The sequence below is a fragment of the Priapulus caudatus genome, unplaced genomic scaffold (assembly GCF_000485595.1).
Source record: "Priapulus caudatus unplaced genomic scaffold, Priapulus_caudatus-5.0.1 Scaffold963, whole genome shotgun sequence".
NCBI lineage: Eukaryota > Metazoa > Priapulida > Priapulimorpha > Priapulimorphida > Priapulidae > Priapulus > Priapulus caudatus.
The window spans coordinates 60970-79856 of record NW_014578024.1 but is presented as its reverse complement, the minus strand read 5'-3'; the positions used below and the strand labels follow the sequence as shown (position 1 = coordinate 79856).

General features: G+C 49.8%; 1 protein-coding gene across 1 annotated transcript in view; it reads right to left on the bottom strand.

Annotated features, from left to right (window-relative positions):
- The window catches only part of LOC106814687 (cytochrome c oxidase assembly protein COX11, mitochondrial-like), a 28415-nt gene extending 9642 nt beyond the window's left edge, over positions 1–18773 (bottom strand). Inside the window, exons 1-5 of the mRNA XM_014819032.1 lie at positions 18692–18773; positions 11548–12051; positions 10842–11018; positions 9375–9500; positions 8910–8951 (exon numbers count right to left, since the gene is read on the bottom strand). Coding sequence (XP_014674518.1) covers positions 8910–8951; positions 9375–9500; positions 10842–11018; positions 11548–12051; positions 18692–18694 — 852 coding nt within the window. The 5' untranslated portion in view covers positions 18695–18773. The remainder of the gene's footprint in view (positions 1–8909; positions 8952–9374; positions 9501–10841; positions 11019–11547; positions 12052–18691) is intronic.
- Between the last annotated feature and the right edge of the window lie 114 nt (positions 18774–18887).

Here is an 18887-nt window from a genome sequence, read left to right as displayed (position 1 = left end):
GGAAAGAATCTTCCCTATCAAAATAGTGTCATATGAGAAGCGTATATGCGTATGTCGTATTTGTCATAGATGCTACAGACAGGCTGCGTGGTTTCGACACTCAAAACACACTTCACTTTGCGACACGAACTGAGACCAAGGCGAGAACTTAACATGGAGTTTTGGAGGACCGGCACGGCGTGAGTGGAAGCGGTCATCGCTCTTTTTTCTCCTTTCTCTCTCTCTCTCTCTCTCTCTCTCTCTCGCCGGTCTCGCTCTTTCTTCTCTCTCTCGTTTGCTTTTTCTCGTATCTCCTCTCGCACACTCTCGCCTTTCTTCTTCGCCACGCTCTCGCTCTTGTCTTCTCTCGCTCGTTCTTTTTTTCTCTCTCTCCGTCTCTCTCTCTCTCTCTCTCTCTCGCACGCTTCTCTCTCGCACGCTCTCGCTCTTTCTTCTGTCTCGTTATTTTTTCTCTCTCTCCGTCTCGCTCTCTCTCTCTCTCTCTCTCGCCTGCTTTCGCTTTCGCACGCTCTCGCTCTTCCTTCTCTCTCTCGTTCTTTTTTTCTCTTCTCTCGCCGCGCGCGCTCTCTCGCTCCCTCTCCTCCCTCTTTCTCTCTCTCTCGCTCTCTTCTCTCTCTCTCTCTCTTCTCTCTCTCTCTCTCCTCTCCTTTCTAAACTTCATCTCTCCCCCTCTTTGCTCTCTCTCTCTCCCGGCTCCTCCTATTCTCTCTCCTCTCTCATTTCCGCTTGCCCTCTTCCTTCTGGCGTATCTTGCGTTACATTCGCGCAATTTTTACACCGCATCGGTCCACACAACACCACCTACCACCTGATCACTGCGCTGTTGGGCACCATCTTTGCTAGCAGACTAACTTACGGGGGATGAGCTGCATCGTTCGACCGATCGCTCCTAAACTGCCATCAGTCGCAGCTAGTCAGGGGCTGGATTAATTACTAGCAGCAGCCGCAGCACAGCAGCTGGTAATGCGGTGTTAGCCCAATTTAAAGCCTGCCTGCCTGCTCCATATGGCACTCAAGACAGAGAGGAGAAGAGAGGAAGAAGAGAGAGGAGAGAGAGAAGAGAAGAGGGGAGAGAAAGGGATTGGCTAGCGGGAGAGATGGGGAGATGATATTGGGTGGGAGAGATGTGGAGAGGGAGTAGAAGAGATCATAAGGAAGAGAAGCGGAGAGCGAATGGTAAAACGAGAGAGAGAGAGAGAGAGAGAGAGAGAGAGAGATGAGAGAGAGAGACGAGAGGAAGAGAGAGGCGGTGAGACAGGGGCAGGGGAGAGGCCGGGGAGATGATATTGGTGGGAGACGATGTCTGGAAAGGGGTAGAAGAGATCAATAAGAAGAGAAGCGTTCGAGAAGCGAATGTAAACGAGAGAGAAGAGGAGATAGAGAAAGAGAGATGAAGGAGAGAGAGAGAGAGAGAGAGAGACGAGAGAGAGAAGACGCGAGATGAGCGGAGAGCGAATGAGAGAAGAACGAAGAGATAGGAAGAGGAGAGAGGGGAGAGAGAGGAGAGAGAGAGAGAGAGAGAGAGGAGAGCAGAGAAGAGGAGGAAGAGAATAGAGAGAGAAGAGACGCGCAGACGAGAGAGAGAGAGGAGAGAGAGAGGAGAGAAGAGGATAGATAAGATAAGAAGAGAAGAGAGAGAAGAGACCGAGAGAGGGCGAGAGAGAAGAAGAAGAGAGACGAGGAAGAGAAGTAGGAGAGAGAGAGAAAATGAGACCGAGAGAGAAAGAGAAGAGAGGCAAGAAATGAGGAGAGCAGAGGAGAGATAGAGGAGAGCAGCAGACGGAGCAGAGAGCAGACGGAGACGAGATGAGAGAGACTAGCGATAGAGAGAGAGCAATGGAGACAGAAACAGAGAAAGACACGCTGCAGAGCAAGAGAGAGAGAGAGAGAGAAGAAGACGAGAGAGAGCGATGACTGATGACGAGAGATGAGAGAGAGAGAATCGAGGAGAGAGCAGCAGAGAAGACGAGAGAGAGAGAGCGAGAGCCGAGAGCGAGACAGAGAGAAGGAAGAGAGAAGAAGAGAGAGAGAGGAGAGAGGAGAGAGAGAGAGAGATAGAGAGAGAGCGAGAGAGCAGAGAGAGAGAGAGAGGAGGTCGCAAGCATCAGCTCGCAGACACAAGGCCAAATTACACAGCTGCAGCGCGCGACCACTCGTAAAATCTGCCATTGTCAGCACATCGCAGCACGCTCACCTGCAGCAGCAGCGCAGCGAGCCAGCGAGTAGCAGTAGCCCAGCGCCGCACCACCACTAGCAGTAGCAGCCAGTAGCAGAGTAAAGTAGCAGTCAGTCAGCAGCAGCAAGCAGCGCACCCAGCAGTAGCAGTAGCAGCAGCAGCCCAGCAGTATAAGGCAGCACCACCACTAGCAGTAGCAGCCGGGGTAGTGAGCAGTAGTGAGCAGCAGTAGCAGCAGTAGCGAGCAGAGCAGCAGCCAGCAGCAAGTAGTACCACCCAGTAGCAGCAGTAGCAGCAGCAGTAGTAGTAGCACCAGTAGCAGCGATGACAGCAGCCCAGCCACAAGTACCACCACCACAGAGTATCAGCCAGTATCAGCACGAACAACAGCAGCCCAGCACAGCCACTACCACCAGCTTAGCAGCAGCTAGCCGGCATGAGCAGCACAGCAGCACCACCCACCAGTAAGCAACAGCAGCCAGCAGTATCAGCACAACAAGCACCGGCATCAGTAGCAGCACCACCCACCACCAGTGCAGCCCAGTCATCAGCAACAACAGCCAGCACAGGTTTAAGTCGCGCAGCACCGGCCGGACCCACGCAAATGGCTTTCACTCTGCCTGGAGGCGGTCGATTAATGCTGGCGGGTGGTGGGGGGCGTATGTGAGCGGGAGTTTATTGACGACGAAGCACCGGTCGCAGTGTCACCACCGCCAAATGTGACGACAAGACAAACTCCCGCTTCATACACATTAGTTTTACACTGCCACCGCGGCGTTTCTCAGCAACATTCCTCCAAAACTGTGTGTGCGTGCGTGCGTGCGCGCCCTGTAGTGTCGTGCATGGCTGCCTGGTGCGTGCGCTGCCTCGTCCGCGTGGTATGCATGCCATAGCGCCGTGCGTGCGGCGTTGCGTGCTTGTGCGCTGCGTGCGACCGCTCCGTGTGTGCGTGCCATGGCCTGCCTGCTGCATGCCCGCGTCGCGTGCGTGCGTGCGTTGCCGTGCGTGCCGTGCGTTCGACGTGCGTGCGTGCCGTGCGTGCGTGCGTGCGGTGCGTGCGTGGGGATTCATTGCAGCGACAGTGTGCACGCAGACATTACACGCACGCGCACGCCGCCGCAATGGCTGATCATCTTCTATTGATCTCCAGCATCAGCATTAGCCGATATTGTCCGCACCGGAGGGAGATCAGGAGAGTCAAACATTCGCCGGTAAAGGGGGCGGGGGTGAGGGTGTCAGACATCCCCGGGGTTTAGGACATCACTAGCGATTCAGTCATCTACACTACCAGTACCCACTCATGAGGGAGAGCGATTCACTAGGAAATGGAGGGTCACATATGAGTTATCGGACCCCCCAGAGCGGAGAAGGGAGATGGATTACAATGGCGTCAAAATGTAGATGCTCAAATATTAGGGGTTAACAGCATATTGGCGTCGAAATATATTTTAATAGGATTGCGATGCGGATTGGGTTCGCATATATAGAGTAGCTGCTGGTGAGCGATACATCAACCACGCTGCAGGAGCGAGAGTATGGAGAGGGCACAGAAGCGGGGAGAGTGGTGAGCGGAGAGAGAGGGGGAGCAGAGGGACCGAGACGGAGAGAGGGAGAAAGGGTAGAGAGGTAGAGAGAGGGACGAGAGGGGAGAGAGGGCGGAGGGGAGAGGAGACGGAGGTGACGAGAGACGGGGTAGAGGTGAGAGAGGCGGAGCAGAGCGGAGAGAGGCGGTCAGAGGAGAAGAGTGAGGAGAGAGCGGGAGAGACGGGCGCGAGACGAGATCGAGAGAGGGTGAGGGAGCACGAGGGAGAGAGGGCAGAGAGAGGTGAGGGAGGGCCAGAGAGAGGTAAGAGCTGAGAGGGCCCCGGAGCAGAGGGCAGAGCGGCGAGAGAGAGGTGAGAGGAGAGGAGAGAGGGAGAGGGTGAAGTGGCAGAGAGGAAGAGGGCCCGAGAGAGGGGCAGCCCACCGCACCCTGTCCAGACCCTGTTCGGTCTGCATGACTCACTCTCCTGTACTCTTACCTCGCAATCGCCCAAAAGCAGATTCGGAAACTATCATCGAATGCACCCGAACTTATCGAGTCAGAGAAGAAAAGCTTTCTCTCTCTCTCTCCTCTCTCTCTTCCTCTTCTCTCAATCTCTCGCTCTCTCTCTTCTCTCTCTCTCTCTCTCTCTCTCTCTCTCTCTCTCTCTCTCACTTCTCGTCTATCTCTCTCTACTCTGTCTCTCTCTCTCTCCTCTCTCGGCTCTAAGTCTCTCTCTGGTCTCTCTCTCTCTCTCACTCTTTCCCTCTCGCCTCTCATCTGTCTCTCTCGTCACACACACTCTCTCTTCTCTTCTCTCTCTCTCTCTCTCTCTCCTCTCTCTTCTTTCTCTCGTCACTCTCTTCTCTCTCTCATCTCCTCTCTCTCTCTCTCTCCTCTCCTCTCTCTCTTCTCTCTCTCTCTTCTTTCTCTCGCCTTCACTCTTCTCTCTCTCTCTCTCTCTCTCCTCTCTCTCTCTCAGTCTTCTCTGCGTTCTCTCTCTCTCTCACTCTTTCTCTCGCGCGACCTCATCTGTTTTTTTCTTGTTTCTCTCTCCACACACACACAGACACTCAGTCTCTCTCTCTCTCTCTTCTCTCTCTCTCTCTCTCGTGCTCTCGTCTCTCTCTTCTCTCTTTCCCTCGCCTCACTCTCTCCTCTCTCTCGCTCTCTCTCTCTCTCTCTCTCTGCTCTCTCTGACTCTTCTCTCAGTCTCTCTCTGATTCTCTTCTCTGCTCACTCTCAACTCTCACTCTCGTCTTGCACGTTGTTATTTTTGCAATCCAAATCGCATAACCTTCGCGCATTACCCTGACACAAATTCCCTGCGCGCCAGCGTCGCCCTATTATTCGCCACCAATGGTAGCAATTTTCTATTACTGTCATTGCACGTGTCCGTCCGCGCTTAAGACGCTCCGCGCTGCCATCGACGCAGCTTTCTGATCTGTCTGTCTGATCTGTCTCTGTCTGTCTGGGTGTCTGGCTGTCTGTCTGCTCTGGGTCTGGCTGTCTGGCGTTGTCTGGCTGTCTGTCTGCTCTGTCTGTCTGCGTCTGTCTGTCAGTCTGTCGCTCTTCTCTCTTCTCTCTCTCTCTCTCCCCCTTCTCTCTCTCTCTCTCTCTGGCTCTCTCTCTCTCTCTATTTCTTTCTCTCTCTCTCGCTTATTCTCACGTGTCTTCTCTCGCTCCCACATTCTCACGAATTCCCTGCGCGCCACCGTCCGCTATATATCGCCACCATGGCCTTAGCAAAAATTCGGTATTACTGTATTGCTCGTGTCGTTCATGCTTATAGCAACGCTCGCTGCCGTCGATGGACAGCTCTCTTTTCTGTCGGTTTGTCTTACTGCACTCTCTTTTTTCTCATTCCTTGTCTCTCTGTCTCGGCCTCTCTCTCCTCTCTCTCTCTCTCACTCTCTCTCGCTCTCTCTCTGTTCTCGCTCTCCTCTCTCTCTTATCTCGTCTCTCTCTCTCTCTCTCTCTCGTCTCTCGCTTTTCATGGTCTCTCTGTCTCTCTCTCTCTCTCTCGCATCTCTCCTTCTATACTCCCCGTCCTCGCCCTGTCCTTCTCCATCTCACACACACCTCTCTCCCTCTTTCTTCTCGTCTTCTCTACTCACTTTCTCTCTCTCTCTCTCTCTACTGTCTCTCTCTCTTTCTCTTCTGCTCCTCTCTACTCTCTCTCTCTCTCTCTCTCTCTCTCTCTCTTCGCGCGCTCCTCTCTCCTCTCTCCTCTCTCTCTCGTCTCTCTCTCTCTCTCTCTCTCTCTTTCTCTCGTTCTCTGCTCGGTCTCTCTCTCTCTCCTCTCTCTTCTCTCTCTCTCTCTCTCTCTCTCTCTTCTCTCTCTCTCTCTCTCCTTCTCTCATCTCTCTCTCTCTCCTTCATCTGCTCTCTCTCTCTCTCTCTCTCTCCTCTCTCTCTCCGTATCTCATCTCTCTCTCTCTCTCTCTCTCTCTCCCTCTCTCTATCGTCTCTCTCTCTCTCTCTCTCTCTCTCTCTCTCCTCTCTCTCCTCTCTCTCTCGTCTCTCTCCTCTCTCTCTCTCTCTGCTCTCTCAATCTACTCTCTACGTCTCTCTCTCTCCGTCTCGTCACATTTCTCTCTTCTCTCTCTCTCGCTCGAGTCTCTCTCGGGTCTTCCTCCTCGGTTCTCTTCCTCTCTCACCTCTTCTCTGCGCTCGCTCACTCTGTCTCTCTTCTCACACTCTCTCTCTCTTCTCTCTCGCTCTCCTCTTCTCTCTCTCTCTCTCTCTTTCTTACCTCGCTCACTCTCTCTCTCTCTCTCTCTCTCCTCTCGTACTCTCTCTCTCAGTCTCTCTCTACGTTCTCTCTCCTCGCGCTCATCACTCTCTCCACGTTTGAGTCTTTGCCAATCCAAATGCAGAAACCTTCGCGCGCGCTATAAGCCCTTGGACACGAAATTCCCTTGCGCGCCAACCTGTCGCTATATATCGCCACCATGCGTAGCAATTTTCGATTACTTATTGCACGTGCTCTTGTGGCTTAGCACCGCTCGTCGCCTGCCATCGACCCACAGCTTCGTTGTCTGTCTGTCTGTCTGTCTGTCTGTCTGTCTGTCTCGGCTGTTCTGGCTGTCTGGACTGTCTGTCTGGCTGGTCTGTCTGGCTGTCTGTCTTCTGTCTGTCTGCTCTGTCTGTCTGTCTGTCTGTCAGTCTGTCTGTCGTGTCTCTCTCTCTCTCTCTCCCCCCTCTCTCTCTCTCTCGGTCTCTCTCTCTCTCTCTCTCTCTTCATCTCTCTCTCTCCTGCTATTTCTTTCTCCTCTCTCGCTTTCTCTGTCTCCTCTCGCTCCCCACATTGCTCCACAAATTCCGCTGCCCGCGCCACCGTTCGCCTACCTACTATCCCACCATGGCGTGGGACGCAAATTCGTCATTACTGTAGTTGACTCGTGTCGTTATGCTTAATAGACGCCTCACTGCGTCGAGGGAAGCCTCTCTTTCTGTCTGTTTATTTTACTGTCTCTCTTTTTTTCTCACTTCACTCTGTCTCTCTGTCTCCGCCCTCTCTACTCTCTCTCTCTCTCTCCTCTCTCTCTCTTCCCTCTCTCTGTCTCTACTCTCTCTCTCTCTCTCTATCTGTCTCTCTCTGCTCTCTCTCTCTCTTCTTCTCTCTTCGCTTTCTGCGTCTCTCTGTCTCTCTCTTCTCTCTCATCTTCTCCTTCTTACTCTCCGTCTCTCGCCTGTCCTTCTCCATCTCACACACTCTCTCTCTCTGCTTTCTCTCTCTCTCCTCTCTCATTTCTCTCTCTCTCTCTCTCTCGCTCTCCTCTCTCTCTCTCTCTCTCTCTCTCTCTCTCTCTCTCTTTCGCCGCTCTCTACTCCCTCTCTCTCGCTTCTTTCTCTCTCTCTCTCTCCTCATCTCTCTCTCTCTCCTCCTCTCACTCTCGCCTCCTCATCTCTCTCTCTCTCTCTCTCTTTTCTCTCTCTCACTCTACTCTCACTCTCTCTCTCTCTCTCTTTCTTCTCTCCCTCTCTACTGTCTTTCTCTCTTCTCTCTCCTCATCTCTCTCTCGCCTCTCTCTCTCCTCTCCTCTCTCTCTCTTTCGGCGCGCTCGCTCTCTCCTCTCTCCTTTCTTCTCGCTCTCTCTCTCTCTCTCTCTTCTCTCTCTCGCTCTCCTCTCGCCTCTCTCTCTCGTCTCTCTCTCCTCTCTCTTCTCTCTACTCTCATCCTCTCTCGCCCTCTCTCGCTCCTCATCTCTCCTCTCTCTCTTCTCTCTCTGTCTCTCTCTCTTCACTCCTCACTCCACTCTCACTCTCTCTACTCTCCTCTCCTCTCTCTCTCTCGTCTCTCTCCTCTCCTGTCTCTCGCTCTCTTCTCTGTCTCTCGTTCTCTCTCTCTCATCTCTCTCTCTCAATCTCTTCTCACTCACTCTCTCTCTCTCACTCTCACATCTCACCTCTACACTCTCTCTCTGGGCTCTCGGGCTCCCATACTAGCTCTCTCTGGCTCTTCGTCTCTTGCGCCTGCTCTCTCACGCCGCCCCTCTCTCTCTCCTTTATTAAGTGTTGCTTCTCCGACGAGTGGCACTATGGCATTAGAAGCGTTCATTACGCATCCGTCTCAAATACATCACGTCTCAAATACACCACGTCTCAAATACATCACGTCTCAAATACATCACGTCTCAAATATACCACGTCTCAAACAGCCAAACACACCCATGTGTTATATATGACGTATCTCTAACGTAGCATGTCTCAAGTACACCACATCTCAAATACACCATGTCTCAAATACACCACGTCTCATATATGACGTATCTCTAACGCAGCATGTCTCAAATACACCATGACTGACATACTCCATCCCATATACACTGAGTTTCACATACACTATGTCTCAAATATATACCATGTTTACTATACATCACGTCTTAACTAGATGAAGCAAGACAAGTCCTCGTGAGATGGCGCCCTCTTCGCTCAATTAGGGAAATTGCGGGAAAACCATGAAACAGAGGAACCCATTCGGAACGACGAAATTTTAAAACGATACGAATCACAGCCATTAACCATGTATTTCGTCATTTCCGTATCAAGTATGCATACATTTCTGCCCCCGTCCATCCTTTGCTCTCCAATCCTTCCTATTCCATCCCTTCCTTTTCTCATTTCCCGATCCATCTATGTCTACCATTTCCCTTCCTTGTTTTGTTCGCTCTATACAATGTTCCATCTCGGAGTCACATCGCTCACCTGTTCGTGTGGATTCAGAAGTTGCTCCTCAAAACAGAAACACTGAAACAAAGCAAAATGACGTTAGGTTTACCGATGCCTCGTGATTAATTAGCAGCCGTATTCCTAACCCTAATCTTAACCCTAATCTTAATCCTGACCCTTACGATAACCCTAACCTTAACATTTTCCCTAATTCTAACCCTACCTCTAACCCTAACATTTACCCAAACCCTAACTCTAACTCTAACATTTACCCTAACCCTACCTCTAACCTTCACTTTACCCCAACCCTACCTCTAACCCTCACTTTACCCCAACCCTACCTCTAAGCCCAACCTCACCCCTAACCCTAACCTACTCGCATGCACGCATGCACGCACGCACACATGCATGCACGCACGCACACATGCATGCACGCACATGCACATGCACAGCACACACACACACCCACACGCATGCACGCACACGCACATGCACACGCACCTGGATCTTGTTGAAGTACAGTCCGGCCTCGAACGGCACGACGTTGTAGGTGGAGATGCCCGTCACGGGGTCGTCTGTCGGATTCGTAGCCGTGTAGAACGCCAGAGCCGTCTCTCCCGGGTGCAACTGTCAAGGACGCACGAACGAAGATTAACGTAGAGCGGAACCACGGAACAACGAAACGACGGAACCACTGCCCGTCGGCACGTGTCACGGACGCCGAAACGCACGCACCACGATTTTATATAACATGAAAATGTCAATGACACTGTAGCTCACCACAAAAAAGTGAGAAGAAGTCAGTTTTAATTGAGCAACCATCGACGTACATTATAGAAACGAAGAGTATATATATGGGAGAACTCCCATTATATACTCTTGATAATTATAGTGGTGTAATTTTTTAGTGAGAAATAGATAAATAAATTATATATAAATTATAGAATAAATTTAATTATACATACCAACAGATGAATCGACAAATTTGTGTCGGTAGAATGAGCGCTATACCCGCTTTGTGTTTCTTAGCATAAATCATTATATCATAATAATGAATAATATAAATAATAATAAGATATAATATCATGATGTTCTAAGCCAGGGAAGTTTTGCCATTAAAGATATCGTGTCAATGAAATCTTTTAAAACACACTAAGACAAGTGTGACACCACAGACTGTTTGTAGTATCTGCGGTGTCTATATTAATATGCTATTAATTGCCAAACCCACCTAATTTGCATAAATTTTTTTAAAATATCAAACCCTTAGCCCTTATTCATTCACATACGCAAAAATGAGCAAAATGCCGTTAAACCTTGACTCAGTAAAGGCAAGTCCCATTTTTGGCCAAAAATTGCCGTGGCTCGAAAGTACGTCGACTGGCAGCGCTCCAAATAAGACGTTTTAATATGCGGAGCAGTAGCATAACAACTATACCCAAGGTGTTCGAATCATTGTGGCGTTCAAACGGTTCCTGAGTTATCGTTGACTCGTAGCAGAAATGTTGACGGACGACGACCTATGGCCAATAGCTCAGAGCATTGACGATGTCAAAGGTGAGCTGCAAAAACGAGCAGAATGGAAACCGGTAACGTGCAGTCCGCGGCGTGTATGTGAATGCCCTACCACGATCACGCCACCCCACGATTAACCGTGGCTCCTCAGTGTGCCCCCTCCCCCAGCCCCCCGCACACGCGCACTCATTGGCTCACCTTGACATGCTGTTGGCGCCTCTGCTGCAGCTTGACAGTACCAGCGCCGCATGCTCGCGGGCACATGTCTACATCCACAACCCAATCACGTACGTTAGCGCTCCCTCGCCCAGCTCCCCGCACGCGTGTTCGTTGCAGCGCTCACTGTTGACGCTGCGCGGCCGCTTGAAGTTGCAGCGATTGCTAGCGGCCGTTCTACACCACAACCCAATCACCTACGTTAGCGCTCCCTCACCAGCTCCACCCACACCTCACCTTACGCTGTGCCTGCTGGCGGACTTGAAGTTCCAGCGCATGCTCGAGGGCCGCTGTCCGCGTTGAACTCGCACCGTCTATACGAAGCACGCTGCGAGCGACCTTCTTCAACGTCTCCACCTTGTCGGCGTCCGCGGCGCTCTTCAGGAGCCCCGCCTGGCCGCCGAGACCCGTCGCCTGCCGTGCAGAGTAATCAATCGATTAATTAATCAATCAATTAATCAATCAATCGTGAATTAATCAAGTCGCCTCGAGTTCGACGGCGGAGTTTTTAATGGGATGAGCCGTGCCGGGGGGAGAGAGGGAGACAGAGATAGAGGAGTAAGAGTAAGAAAGAAAGACACACACGACAAACACACACACACAGATATGAGAGAAGATATGAGAGAAGCGGACCAGAGAGATGAAGAGCAGAGAGAGAGAGCGAGAAGAGAGAGCGATGAGAGAGAGAGAGGAGAGAGGAGAGAGGTAGAGAGAGAGGAGAGAGAGAGAGGAGAGAGAGAGGAGAGATGATGAAGAGATGAGAGAGAGAGAGGAGAGAGAGAGAGAAGAGAGAAGGTATATATATTACATATATATAATACACACGTGCATACCTGACAGCAGCACCAGCAGCGCGGTAAGAGACGATAGATAGAAGAGATAAAATAAGAGAGAGAGAGAGGGGGGGAGCGAGAAAGAGAGAGAGAGAGAGAGACATACATACCTGACAGAACATCCTGTACATGGGCACGGCGGCGTAGCTGATCCCACCCACCAGCACCAGCAGCGCCGACGCGTACATCAGCGTTGTCGAAGTCTCATACGAGTGCGAGCGTCGCCGTGGCGACCCGCCTCCCGCCGCACGTTGCGACGCGCCCACGTGAAGCCACCGTGCGCCCATCGCCGAGGGCAACGACGACAACAGAGGCGGCACGGCGACGAGCGAGACGAAGAAGTTCGTGCAACGATCACCACGGTGACTAGCAAAACAAGAGAGCATCTGTAGTCCGCATGGCCGAAGCCGGTGCCGCCCCGGCGTCTCCGCGTCCGGTCGCCGCGGCGACGCGTCCAGGACGTCCCGCGACCCGGCGGAGTTTGCGGAGGGATGCGCTGCGGTCGCCGCGGTAACCATCGCCGCGGCGTGGCGACGCACGCTCCGGCAGACGTGTCGGTAGACTCCAGTCCGGGTCCCTCCCGCGAGAGATGCCTGACACGCTAAACTGAGCATCTGAAAGTCATGATATCAGCGTAAGAAGGCTGGTTACATCACAGTTGAACAGCTACAATTAATACGTCGTAGTTTTCACCAATTCGTTGTTGTATAACTGTTAAAATGCTCGCTTTTGCTCATCCTGCCTTCATAATTATTTCAAAAACTTCTGCTTCTACTCGTAGCAACATACACACACACGCGCGCACACGCACGCATGCACGCACACACGCACACACACGCACACACACATTGCTGATGTTGCACTGACATTTGCTAGCAAAAGGTTTCAGCCCATTTCAGAAGATTTCTACAAAAGTTTTCCATTAAAGAATCTGAATGCAAAAATCAAACACACGCAAGTGGACACACACACAAATTTAAAATTAGAAGACGCAAATTAAGCCAGACAAATTCAAAATCACCACACGACTCACATATTTGACACACGAGAGAAATATTTTTGCACTCGAACGAAAGTGCTATCGCCGACATTTACCGAGAGAGACTATACACTGCGCTCGCAATCATGACAAAACTAACGAATAATTCACTCTAAAAACCGGCTCCCTTTCTCGGCAAAACGGATTCCAAAGCAGTAATATGACATACGCGCTGCGCTGCGATCATAAGCAGTCCAGCGAGGCGCGCGATGAGAGATTCTATAAGCGAGGATAACGAAGCATTAGCTGTGAAGGGTAGTCGCCGCGCAGGGGAAACCTACGCTCAACCACACGCATTCTGCACGGCGTGTTTGAAGCCGTGTTACACAGATACAGTGACGACAGAGAGCGGGAGAGAGAGGGGCAGAGAGAAAGACCCGAGGAGCAGAGAAGACGCCGAGGACGATGGAGAGAGAGGGAGAGAGACGAGGGGACATGAAAGAGAGGAGGCGAGAGGAGAGGGAGCGGGCGGGAGAGGGAGGAGAGAGAGGTCGAGAGGTGACGAGGCGAGAGGGCGCAGGCGAGAGGGAGAGGGAGAGAGGAGAGGGAGGGAGGACGGGAGAGGGAGAGGGGACGAGGGAGAGGGTAGAGGGAGCGGAAAGCAGGGACGAGTGGAGGGACGAGAGAGATGAGAGAAAGACTCCCCTACGGGAATGAGCAGCGAGGACGAGCGAGGAGCGCAGATAGGGGGAGAGAGAGCGAGAAAGAGAGAGAGGGAGACCGAGAAGCGACACGAGAGCAGAGAGGCGAGGAAGAGAGAGGAGCAGAGAGCACACAAGAGAGAGAGAGGGAGAGAGAGAGAGAGGGAGAGGGAGATGAGAATCTCGGCTCATCGACTTCCAGCTGCCGTCATCGGAGAATCTATTCAGGACAGTTTCACTTTCCCTCCCCCTCCCCCTCCCCCTCCGCACGCACGCAGCGAGAGAGGACCACGATAAACAGACCTCCACACCAGGCAGGCAGCTAAGCTTTCTCCGCAGGGAATGTGCCGAGGGGCAGGGACAGGCTCGGGAAGCAGGGGAAGGCCTCAGGAGAGGGGGAGCGGGTTCTACTTGTAGATGAGCCAGCGTTTAGCAAGGCTTTCAGTGAGGGGAAGCAGAGAGCGTGTGCTGCTGCACCTGCTGCTGCTCGTCGCTGCTGCTGCTGCTCCCTACGTCCAGCGCCAGCAGCAACACGAATCCCCTTGAAATCTGACATCAGGCCTCGCATTAAACAGACAACATGGGCGTCGCGTTTTTACTTGAATCACCAGTGCTAACTATACCATCACATGACACGTCAGTACGCAAAGCGTACGTAGAGAGCAGAGTCTCGGGTACGAGAGAGAAAGACCGTCCCCTCTTCTGCACGCGCGAGAGACAGAGAGAGAGGGAGGTGAGACGGGAGAGGGAAGAAGAGAGGGAAGTGAGGAGAGAAAAGAAGAGCAGAGAGAGAGAGAGAGAACGAGAGAGAGGAGAAAGAGGACGAGAGAGAGAGAGAGAGAGAGGAGAGAGAGAGATGAGAGACGACAGCAGAGAGGAGAGGGGTAACGATGGAAGCGAGAGAGAGAGAGAGAGAGAGAAAGCATGAAAGAGAAAGAGACAAACATAGTTCAGGAAGACATGTACTTTTTGTACATGCTCACGGCACATTTAATGGAATGCCCACTACGGACAGTCACAGAGTGCAGACCAGGCGATTTCCGCGAGGGAGGCTAGACGGCAATCGACTGCGCGGAACACCGGCACTGCTGAATTTGATAAATTCCAGATGCGGAAGAAGAAGCTCAGGTAGCAAACCGACTACAAGGCCTCGTGTATGTAGTACGCGATTTTAGACTTCTTTCCGTTCTCTCGCATTTCTCTCGCATGCGAAGAAGAAGACGATGAAGCTCAGGGGCAAACCGACAACGGTGCCGTGCTCAGGGTATTAACCAGGAATGAGTATTGTGGGAGTGCAGAAAAAATATTTGGGAGTGCAATTTTTTCGTATGTGTGTCTCAGCCAAGCATATTTTAGGCCGTGCTACGCATTTTTGGCCATGCAGTTTCAAAACTGACCGTACAAATCACGGCTGCACGGCTTGCTGGCTAATACGTTGCCTGTGCTCGTGGCGCATGTCATCAGGGTTCTCCAAGAGCACTTATAGGCTGGCGGCCCGCCAGGCTATCGTCGAGCCCCGCCATCCTAAAATGCACCCGCCACTCTAAATATCATAGCCGCCATGCTAAAATTAGCGAAAAAATGCTCAAAATGCTAAAACTATGACCGTAAAGGCAGCCCCGCCATGCTATAAGTATAATGAAAAAGCTTTGAGAACCCTGGTCATCACACAGCCTCGCGTAGTATGCGTTATTATACTTTGCGTTCTCTCGCACTTCGCATGCATGCGAGACGAGGTACGCGCAGAATGTTGCCGCGGCACGCCGGTGACACCAATTATCCAGCCAATAATTCGCCGACTCACTGCATAATTTAAGAGAGTCTGCTTGATGAATTCTGCAGAAATTAATCTAGATGCGCTGAGTCGTGGTAAGAAAGCGCAAAAGAGGCTGCCTGCGAGAGCTAGAGACACTCGTTTGAAATATTACCACGCTGCAAATTCACACTCATCTAATCGAAAATTAATCGTGCGTTAGTGCCGATTCATTGCCTAGGGAGAGAAGAGGACAGCTCTCAGAATCGACTGTGGTATTGTGGGTATACGTGTCAAACCTCTGCTTCTGCACACTCGAGAGGTCAATTGTTCATTATTAATTTATACGTAAAAAACATCACATTTTATTAGTAAATGTAAATGTTAAGTAAATAAATCTGCGCTTGCCTTTATTAAAAATCGCAAAACACTGTGGGGCTATTTTTGACATTATGCAAAGTTTACTATTACACGTTACTATGCATTCATTACTCCACGGTTACTTCATGTATTCGGCCTGATTTCAAGGATGAAAATTACCGAATGTTTTTTTTTTACATTACATTAGATTAGAAGACCATCACACAGCCATGCATACATCTTGTAAATAGTAGTAGATCATGGATAAACAGTTCGACTGCGAAGCTCACATTCCCCAATGCAAATGATAGAACACCCTGTCTACGTCAGTTGCAACATCGTGACGTCATCGTAAGCCATCTTTTCAGCGAGCCGAGAAGACAAATATAATGTTTGCTCGAGTAATTTCGGTTTTCTTTACATCTCATGCATCTCAGAACTTGGCTCAACTGTTATTCGAATTACTAAGCGAGACAAAGTGTATTAGAAAACGGTGAGCAATGGGATTATCATGATGACTTTCTCTTAATAATGAAACCAGTGAGAACTCATTACATTAAGTCTGCTGATATGACACTGACAGTATAATCATGTTAGAAAACAATTTGTTGCATGATACAATCTCTCTGGGAGATTGTACCTAAGGCTCCGTGGCAATGACGACATTTCGTCATTTTCGCGAACTTATTTCGGGAATAATACAATGAGGATCCGTAATTTTAATTTCGAGTTTAAATGGGAAAACTGGAGTCTATTCAATATATATTGCATTAGTTTCTCAATTACATGAAAAATGATAATCAGTCTGAGAAAGTTGAGAGGCTCAGGAAAATGCAATTTCGTTCCAGGGCAGTGAAAAATGATGTTGTAATTTTCTGAGCATCGAGCAATCACGCAATGGCAGCGCTGATTCATGTCAATGGCTGCCAAGAAGATCTTAGTAAATTCCCCCACCATCCAATTTCTCTTATGTAAGCAATTGATATCCTTTACACTCATCTCGCATCATGAAAAATGCTTTTAATTTTTTAAGCGCAGTGAATGGGGGAGATGTATAACTCGTCAATTTAGCAAGCATTGACAGCTCAGGGAATTTCGCTACTTTGATGTGGCCCAACACTTTCAAGGATTTCTCAAGGATAAATCCCAAAATCTGGGGTTCATTATACACATGTATGAGAGTGAAACACTAACTGTTTGAGAAGGTTGTCCTTTACCTTCAATAAACTGGATGTAACGCAGTGATATATTATAAAAAGTTGATATTGTTTAGTCAAATCTGTCTGACCATAATTAACTGTGAGATTTGGATGTGTACAAACAAAGCCTACGTCTAATCACGTAGCAGACCTGTCACCATGACCTAGCTCTAAGTCACAACGCTTTATGTTCACTATATGCCTTAGTGTCACATGTGCATCCGTGTGTGTGTGTGTGTGCGTGCATATGTGCAACTGTGTCTGTGCCTGTGTGCATGTTATTGTGTGTTCGTGCCCGCGTGCGTGCAATTATGCGTGTCTTTATGTATTAGTAGATGTCTGTGTGTGTGCACGTGCGTGCGTGCGCATATGTAGTGCGTGTGCGTGCATGTGGTGTGTGTGTGTCTGTGTGTGATGCGTGTGTGCATGCGTGCATGTATGCGTACGTGTGTTCGTGTGTGGTCTTCTACATCAAGTAAGAAAGAGATCACAGTCAAAGTTTTTACAGGTAGCAACCATTCATCTGGAAATCTGTCAAGTCCACTCCTCACATCAAGTCAATTCTAGATGCCAGCTAGAAGAGTATACATTGCAAAAGTTTCACATGCCACAACCTCCGTTACATCTCTGTACTGTTGATGTCAGAACACAAAAGCAGTGCTGACGGCAGAATATTTTGAGAATAGTTGTCTGTGCATTGTAGACAATAATATGTACAGACAACCACTTTAAGGTTTCAGAATCTTCAGATGATAATTTCTACAGGATGCGACAATATACGACAGATATGCGCTTTCTCCATGTTAACATGATTGAACCTTTGAACTGCGATCACGTCCATTACCCTTGTAGAATACTATAAAGTCCTGTACTACAGCAAAAGACCTTGCAGTAACCTAGAGTAGAGCCTATTACACAGTCCTTCGATCCACTGTTGTGTAGTGTATAGTCTCACGGTCTTAGCTAAGATATGTCTATTTGATCAACATTGTCTCTATCCGTCTTCATCCCTTAGACTAATATTTACGAGGTTACGGGGCAACTATGGCCAGAGGCGTGTTCAACAGAGCAAACGCTCGATGCGAACGCTCACTGCACGAACGCAGCGCCTCTTGAACGACACACGAGCGCTCGCTGTGCGCTGGCTTTATCCAAGATGGCGGCCCCCATGAAGGGCTACTCAGCAGATTTTAATCGCGAGATTTTAATGTCTTCGAACAAATACTGTTAAACGAATTAGCAGACGAAATTGATACGAATTGAATTTAGAAGTAAATGAATGAATGAAAAATGAAATGAAGTTGAAATAGATTGCAAATTGAAGTCAGAAATGTTAGATTCGCATTCGCCAGATTGCCCGTCGCCATCTTGAAAACTCGCGCTCTGCGCGAACAGCCTCTGGAGCTTGCTCGCGCTCGCTCGCGCAGTGTCGTTCAGAAGGCGAGCGCTCGCGAGCGTTCGCTCTCCTGAACACGCCTCTGGTCTACAGTGTAAACTATACACGGCCCAATCCTACTGGGATTGTGCAAACTATATCCCGGTTTAGGTAGGACCCTCAAATGTGTTTTTGCATATGTGCTAGACTAATCCGAGGTGCTAAACTAGGAGTAGGATTGGTCCGTGTAGTTTACACTGTAGACCTGGCCATAGTTGTCCCGTAACCTCATAAAAACCTCGTAAATATTAGTCTGTCTAGACTAAGGGCCGAAGACGGATACGGGATAGAGACAACGTTGATCAAATACTGAAATAGACATATATCTTACCCTTACGGCCTTAGCTAAGACAGAGTCAGACCGTTGCGCATAAAACTTGGATCAATGGTAGCTCTAGTACTATAGTATAGCCCGCTTACATTAACTGCCGCTGGCCAGCGGCCAGCGCCAGCCAGCGGCAGTTAATGTAAGCGGGCTATAGTACTAGAGCTAGATCAATGGATGCGGCAGAGAGAAAGGTTAACAAGCTGTTGTCACATGGCACTTCAATTCGTACTAGGTTAACGACTAGAAATGCGGACAGACGGTCTGATTGGGAGTAAACATGGCAAGATTGAAGGAGACTAACTGCATCATGATCGTGACCTTACAAGTTACAGCTGACCCGTCACCAAGAGACTGGCACCGACTGCCGCCGGTCTAACTCTTACTCTTAGATACGAGTGTGGCGGTGTACAGTAGATTGAAATGTTGCCGACTTTAATTCATTTATAAACAGCGCACATATCGACGCAATATTGCTATTCCTTAAATCATATACACAGACCATTCCATGCTTCCAAGACTAGGTAAGTTAGAGTTGTAATGTAATCAATTCCCCCACACGGTACATGACTTCCGTGCGCGCCACCTCTTGGCCGATTAATCAACCACTTTCTTCCGTAAATATTACTAGCGTTATCTTTGAAACCGTTAGGCTTTTAATCATTATTTTATTTAACTTTCTATTGCCCATATAGAGA